General features: G+C 39.1%; 1 protein-coding gene across 3 annotated transcripts in view; it reads left to right on the top strand.

Annotated features, from left to right (window-relative positions):
- The window catches only part of LOC108965918, a 424784-nt gene extending 417958 nt beyond the window's left edge, over positions 1-6826 (top strand). For 2 of the 3 annotated variants that reach the window (XM_018928599.1, XM_018928600.1), the window contains exon 5: positions 931-6826. In XM_018928599.1, the coding sequence (XP_018784144.1) occupies positions 931-3608 (2678 nt within the window). In that variant the 3' untranslated portion in view covers positions 3609-6826. The remainder of the gene's footprint in view (positions 1-930) is intronic. The other variant, XR_001993151.1, reaches the window with a different exon arrangement.
- The last annotated feature ends 1366 nt before the right edge of the window (positions 6827-8192 follow it).

Below are 8192 nucleotides of genomic sequence, written 5' to 3' on the forward strand. Positions count from 1 at the left end.
GAATGTATCCTTTTAACCTAACTCTCCTAATTCTAATGCGCAGAGATATTTTGAAAAACTAGTTTAATTAAACCATGGATGATAATCAATACCTTACTATTATAGAAAAGTCTAAATTTTACACCGACGTATATAGAATTATAGCATACAGAAATAGCAAGTCATAGTTATTAGATATTTCAGAAAACTTTTCTGCTTCCTAGCGAAAACCTTCGCTTTCCTACGAAGTTGATGACCGCCACCCATATTCACCAAATAATGTTCTCTGATCCTGCTTGAATTTTTATCACACTTCGAAGTCATTATATTAGGTTGTCAAAAAAGTCTTGCGGTATTTTTATTGAATTTTCAATTGTTCACATTGTTTTGATGACTCATGCCTAGCTCTTGATCAATGCTACGGCTGCTACTATGCCGGTCTCTTTCGACCAATTCAGCTATTTTATCGCAATTTTCGACGACAGGCCTCCACAACGAAAGCGTTGAAACCATCGTTGTGCGGTGGAAACGAAAACTGTTTCGGGTCCATAAACTGCACAAATTTTATTGGCGACTTGAGATGCATTTTTGCCGTTATCGTAGTAGTACTGTAAAATATGCCGTACTTTCTCTTTATTTTGCTCCATGTTTGCGACGCTATAACTCACGAACTAGTGAAAAGAAACGACAATCAATCAAACACGTGTTAGTGTGTGAAATGAGCTTTCCAAAAAGATATGGCGTGACCCGATGCGACGAATAAAACTAGAACTACGCACTCTCAGCGCCAACTAGCGAAAATACCGCAAGACTTTTTTGACAAACAAGTTCATGATGACGGTTCTGATTCTATTTCAAGCGAAAGGTTCTTTTGAATTTTCGTTAATAAAATATTTTATTCTACTTTACATTGCAAACAATTTTATTTCCTTTCTTCTCTTCCTCATACAGTTTCTCTTGTGCTCAACATTCTACTAATGTTGTTGCCACATGCAGCCAGCGATGATTGGTCGGCGAGTTGCGCCTCTAACTGTACCTGTAAGTGGACCAATGGCAAGAAGTCAGCCATCTGCAGCTCGCTGCAACTCACAACCATACCAACAACGCTGAGCACCGAACTACAAGTTCTCGTACTCAACGACAACCATATACCCTATCTGAATCGCGAGGAATTCACCAATTTGGGTCTGCTGAACCTGCAACGCATATATCTGAAAAAGTCCGAGGTACAGTATGTACACAAAGAAACATTTCGCAATTTGAAAATCTTGGTGGAAATCGACCTGTCCGACAACAAAATTGAGATGATCGACAAAGACACATTTATGGGCAATGACCGCTTGCGTATACTCTATCTAAATGGCAATCCACTGAAGAAGCTGGTGGCTTATCAGTTTCCCATACTACCGCATTTGCGTACATTGGATCTGCATAACTGTCTGATTTCATATGTGGATCCTATGGCTTTGGCGAACCTAAATCTCTTGGAGTTTCTCTATTTGAAGAATAATCTGCTCGAAAGCCTCAGTGAATACGTCTTCCAACATATGACGAATCTGAAGACACTTGTCTTGGATGAGAATCCATGGCAGTGCAATTGCAAGCTACGCAAATTTCGTAACTGGTATGTAAAGAGCAAATTGAACAGCATCAGTCTGCTGTGTAAGGGACCGCCGGCGCAGAAAGATAAGCAGTGGGAGAATGTGGATGAAGAGCAATTCGGCTGCATGCCCAAAGTGGAGCTCTTCAACAATGAGGATGTACAGAATATAGACATAGGAAGCAATACGACGTTCAGCTGCCTGGTATATGGTGATCCATTGCCCGAAGTCACCTGGGAGCTGAATGGTAAAATCTTGGATAATGACAATGTGATCTTCGACGCAGAGTCGATCTCGTCGGACAAGCTGTGGAGCAATTTGACTGTATTTAACATGACAAGCCTGGATGCAGGCACATATGCGTGTATTGGTTCGAACGTGGTGGGCGTGGCAACACAAAATATCAGCATATATCTAACGGAAATTGTACAACATGTGTTGGTGAAAACACCGGAGACCTTCTGGTACTTCGGCTTGATCATGGGCACATTCGGCACAATCTTTCTGCTCATACTCTTCTCGTTTGTGGTGTGTCTGTGCAAACGCACTTCGCGACAGCGACGCCATCCGAAGAAATCCGGCGTAAAACCGAGTGTCAGCTTTAACGATCAAGAGAAGAAGCTGCTCGATTTGAGTATAACAACAACTACAGCGGATCGCGGTGACAGCTGTATAATGGACAACAATACGACAACAACAATGAGTAAAACAGAATCGGTGATCGGCTTCGAACCAATCGAAATACACGCAACGGAGAATATGCGCAACAATCACAATCATCACCAGCTGACGCATCAGCAGGCGCACCAGCAACAGCTACAACATCATCACGCGCACATGGTAGGTGCAGCGGGCGGTGGCAGCGGCAATGCTACACCAAACTCCTTGATGGCGCCGAATCGCCAGCAACTGATGGCGGTTGCCGACGGTTCTTGCAGCGTGGTCGGTATACCAACCTCAATGGCATCGGGTGTCGGTGGAGCGACGCATCCGAGTACCATACCAGAGGAGTTCCCGCTGAACGTGGGCGTCTTTCCGCCACCGCCGGAGTTTTGCTCCAACATTGTGCCCAATCCCGCGTATGGTAATATCTTTATTAGCGTCTCGGTGACGCAGGATATGCTGGACGGCGCGGATATCAGCATGTATCCCGACCTCTTGAATATACCGAAGCGTCAACTGAATGCCGACGGCAGCACTGTGCAGACCGGCGTCAGTGTGACCAGCGGTACGGTTGGTGGCAATACGAATGCAACAACAACAACAATGTTGCCATCGGGTACAACAACGGCCGTGAATGTGTCGTCGTTTGCGACGCTGCCGCGCAATCATCAACGCCGCGGCATACTCAAGAAGGACTCATCGCTGCAGCATCAACATTCACTGCAACAACAGCAACAAACGAATTTGTATCCACACGATGAAATCGTCTCGTATCACAATCTGGACACGACCTACAGTCAAGGCTATCAGGAGCATCAGCAACAGCAACAACAACAACAACAGCAACGCCAAGCATATGCCGCGAATATAGTTGGCTTACCGCCGCCACCACCACCACCTGCCACAGCAAACTTGTCAACACAGTGCCACCACAACCAGGCGGCGGCGGCGGCGGTGGCGGCTGCCATCAACACCAAAGCCTGCGCGGCCTGCATAGGCACGCTCTCACCACCACCGCCTTCCTGCAGCACACCGCCCACCGCAATGGACGCCACACCGCTGCGACCGCTTTGCAAAGGCGGCGCCGGCAGTACAGCAGCGTCCGGCAATGCCGGCTTAAAGTACGACAACATGGGTCGGCGCATAACGGCGAGCGGCAATTCGACGCTCTCGCTGCCCGACGAGGCGGACGAGGAATGCTTGGAGGATGAGACACGTTTCATGGAGGAGACGTGCAGTATAAAGCAGGGACCACAACAACAAGACTGTCAACAACAAAAACCGACTGCGGCGAATGCAACGACAGCGAGCGGTAATTCGAAGTTGGTGGATGCGGGTGGCGGTGCGGAGTATGTGTCGCTGTAGTATTACGGCACGCAGGTGTAAATTAGTAGGCGTTGTAAGATACACAGTTATACATGGATACATCTTTACGGTTAGCGAGAACAAGAGAGTGCTAGTAAGTACATTTGCATAGTCTAGTAATTAGTAAGCAACAAATTCATCTAATATTATCTAACGGATAAGGGTCTCATATGCTAGTAACTAGTTCTCATTTTTCAACTTCATCTTCGTAAAGTAGATCATACATAAAATATTACTGTTATAGTATTTAGTATAACAAACAGCTTAAAAAAAAAAAACATTTGCAAATCCGTTAGAGGTGGAAAAGTAATTGGAAATATTTTTCATAATAATTTGCAACCCATACTGCTGACTGATCTGAGCTCTAAAGCTTCGTTCTCTAACGTAATCTAATTATATTCCTTATACACTCATACCTCAATGCTGATTCTTCAACGATAAGTGGTTTGAGCCTATCAGACATTTTTTTAAGGTGGCTAATTTAAATTTCGGTTATGTCTTCTGATTCAATTCGACGTCAGTCTTGCAAAGGCTGGACCATGGAGATGAAATTGCCTTGATGTTTTCACCACACCTTCTCCATACAGTTTTGATAACTTGCGTCCGAAAAAGTTTGTTTTAAATGCCCATTGAACAATATCTAGTAGGAATCCAACAATTGTGGCAAATTCAACTGTGACAAGTATTTCAATATATCTCTTGCGATCTGCTTTAAAGATGTCTCATTCGCAGAGAAGCATCTCGTTGATCAACGCTGCTTAGCGTAAGCAGATCCAGTGTTAGAACGCAAGATATCAACGTATGTAGTACATAAGAATTATTTTATACTCCAGTTTGAGCAGAGCAAGGATATTCTAAGATCTCAAACCAATACAATGCGTTCTATCGGACAAAACTGTGATGGGTTTGAGCTAGAAAAAGCTATGTTTATATTTCGTTTATGTAAATATTTCAGTCGAAGGACTTTTTCAGTATTTACCATTTTTATATAAGGTATATATCATTTTCTGAGGAAGATCGCTTCGATGTTTTATGTTAACAACTGTAGGCATGCTGTACGATATGGTTCAGAATTGTGTAGATACTTTTGTATTTATCTTACTCGAGATATGGAGTGACTTGATATGACTTCATAAATCTGCTCTACAGAAGTCAAATTTTGTATTCGATAGTTTAGAACCTGCTTTGAATTCATTAGCGACACTGTCAAATTAGAAGCAATTTTTCGAATAATTTACTTATTGCCTACATCGATGTTATAATATACTTAACGGTCAGTAGTTTGGACTCAACAGAAAAAAATGTTCTTGTTCTTTCCAGTCACTTTGTTTGATATAAACAATATTCAAGTCAGACAAATATTCAAGCCAAAAAAGTTTAAGTCGAATTAGGATTACCTAATAAGCAAATGTTATCTCTATCTTGAACTTGATGTTCAGAGATTTGGGCATAAGCTTAGAAAATAATTTATGCCAAATTTGGTAAAGATAATTTGAGCGGATATTCAACCGACATGGTTGAACTGACTATGGTCTTCAAGCTGATCACTTATATCACAAACTTTAAAAGAGTTTAGATATCTTTGTTGTTATTTCTTCAGCAGTATTACATATAGCTACCGGTCTGTTAATTTGGTCATTAGACTTGGATACTGCTCTCTTGTGAAAAAGATTTATATAAACATAACCAATTGTCAGGGCAAAATAGACCTAAGGTCGCGTATTCCTCGCTTATCAATCAACGATATGCCGAAGTACTCTTAGTGCGACTAATACACTGCAATTTATCAGTAGCTCGTTCGTTTTGTCACTCTGTAGTCACTGCTGATTGCCGAACAACCCTTATTTTCATATGGAAATTCGTTCAAGAATGGATTTTGGTTTTCCGTGATTAGGACTTCTTTTAGGAGATAACCTAAACAAAACCATAAATAAACTGGTGAAGTTAACAGCTTTGACCGGTAATGTAAAGTTGAACATTTAACGCTTTTCAACGAAATTTGATGGATTTCTCAGCAATTAGTTAAAAAATTCTATAGCTTTTAAGCTTCTTTCTGAAGCAAGCCATATAAAATAACTACCGAAAACTGTCATATAATATCATATATCATATAATTTTCAGGTATTCTTCGAATCGAATTATTCTTTTATGAAATCTTGTCCAGAAAAATTAACGGCAGTTTCACGTTGCATATTGAGAGATATTTCGGAAAACTCTACCAACATACAGTAATAGCAATTATTTGATTCCTCAACTCCAAAATTAATGGTAACTCATTCAGTGCTCACAGTCAAACAAGATTCTCAATAATTTTTCACTGTAAGGGGTTTTTGTTTAGGCATGTGATTTGCAATGAAAAATAAATGCATGCCGTTTAGTGTTATTATAAAGATAGGATTTACATTAAGTTTTAAAACTGATTACTTGAAAGCTATCCGTGTCCAGCGAAGTTAAATTACATGATGTAGGAGAGCTCACCACAGATCCATGCCCTCACCATACAGCGCCTTCTTGTTGAAACCAAAGCTCGTTCACGTCAACAACCTCCAATTCAGGTACGAAAAATTTATTCATTTCAAATATAGTTGCTAACATTGGGATTGGTGACTATCTCTTTTTGAAGCCATTCACCCAACGTGTGACTCGCTTAATGGTTGCTTTGCTTCAATTATTGCACGAGTTGGATTTTACCATATAAGTCCTCAATCCAAGATCTTTCCACAAAGTCTTCTATAAAGTGAATAGACACAGCTTCTTTTGTTGTTCACAATGACTGATGAACTCCTTCGAATCTTCCTCGATACTCTGCCTCACAGCAGCAATAGCCTGTTCAGTGCGCACTTAAAGGCGTCTCTGATGATGCGCATTATCCACTGAAGTTAGCAACTGATCCATGGTGGCTCCAATTACCAGCTAAGCTGAGCGATTATGTTGACCGAACACTAGATGGAGCGCGCAATGCGCCACCGTCATTGTGGTAATAAAGTCCAACAATTTGAAAGAGTTGTTCCAGGATTATTCTGTTCGTTACAAAATGGCAAACATAGCTTAGCATAAATCTTATTGGAAAGCACACGTCTAAAGCACTCGTTGTTTTGTATTTGAAGTAAATATTTGTATAAATTCGGTTAACAAAAACTGTAAGCAAAAAGGGGCCCACTATTCACAGCTTACCGATTTCATTTGAGAGCATGTTTTAGTACGCTAGTTTAGCTTCAGAATTTTTGCTCTCGTCTTTCTTTAAGTCTTCCGCAACTTACATTAAATCACCATTGGCTCATACTGAAGGTAATAGAAGCCACTAAGTTATGAAAATATTGAGTTTATTCTTCATATCCAACACTTTTCTACAAAGTTGAAATCAATATTTTTATAGTTAAATACTCTATGAGCTTAAACTTTGAGAATTAGAGCTTAGCGATAGATTCACAAAAAATTTTGTATCTTTTTCCGCTTTAATAGGCTTTTAGGCTTTGAATAAAATTTTGTAGAAATTCGCTAAATTCAGCATTTAACTATAGTTTCAATGTATTTAGCTTTAGTTGCAATATGTTCAATTAGTAAAATGCGCTGCTGCACTACGAAAGATAACATTTAAGTAAGTAAAAAATGGCTCATTTAATAACATATTTATTTAGAGAAAAAAAGACACATCATAGCGAACAACAACAAATCAAAAATACTAATTGATGTATGTAAATCGGCTTATCTTTAATTATTAATTAACTTTTATTGATGCAGATATTTATATGAATATTATATATATATATATATATATATGCCTAGGAATATGTGTATATATGTGCAACTGGCATTGTAAATATTGGCGTAGCGAAAAACCAGAATGTAAATTATTAAATAGATTAGAGATTTTTTAAACTTTTAAAGCTAAATTGCATTAAACAAACATAATTAAGCTGTCACAGATTAAAGGGAGCAAAGTGGCAAAATATCGTGGTAAAAATTTTGCAGGCAAAAAATGAATTTAAATGTAAATTTATAGCAGAAAAATGCAACAAAAACGCAAATACATAGAAAAAGTAACGGTAAACATTTTAATACAAACTATAACGCAAACAAAATAAAACAAAAATGCATTTGTGTAAACAAGTTGTAAGGGGTCATGACACCAATGCATAAAACGAGCACTTGCATGCAATATTATCGAAAAAAAAAATAAAAAATTTAATTGCCACAATTTTTTTTATTTTCACGCCAGTAGCAATGCAAAAGTCCCTCAGCCAGTAAATTGGTGTAAATGCACACCGGCGATATTTATTTGTTGTGATTAGCAAACAGCAGCTGAAGCCAAAAGCATTTTATAAACAGCCAAATAAACAACAACAAACACACATACAGTAGCGTAAATATTTGTCAATATGTATATAGCAAACACATTTACAAAAAATCAATAGAAGCTGACAAACAAGGCAAACAACAACACTTGTAAAAACTGTAAACTTTCAAAGGAAATTTAAAACCGCCAGCAATTACGAGCATGAATGAAGTCTAGACATTAATTAAAATTATTAAGTAGCATGTAAGCAAAAGGTAAAAGGAAAAAAAAAACAAAAATTATAAAGA

Source organism: Bactrocera latifrons, unplaced genomic scaffold (genome assembly GCF_001853355.1).
Source record: "Bactrocera latifrons isolate USDA-ARS-PBARC rearing strain unplaced genomic scaffold, ASM185335v1 scaffold_15, whole genome shotgun sequence".
In the NCBI taxonomy this organism is placed as follows: domain Eukaryota; kingdom Metazoa; phylum Arthropoda; class Insecta; order Diptera; family Tephritidae; genus Bactrocera; species Bactrocera latifrons.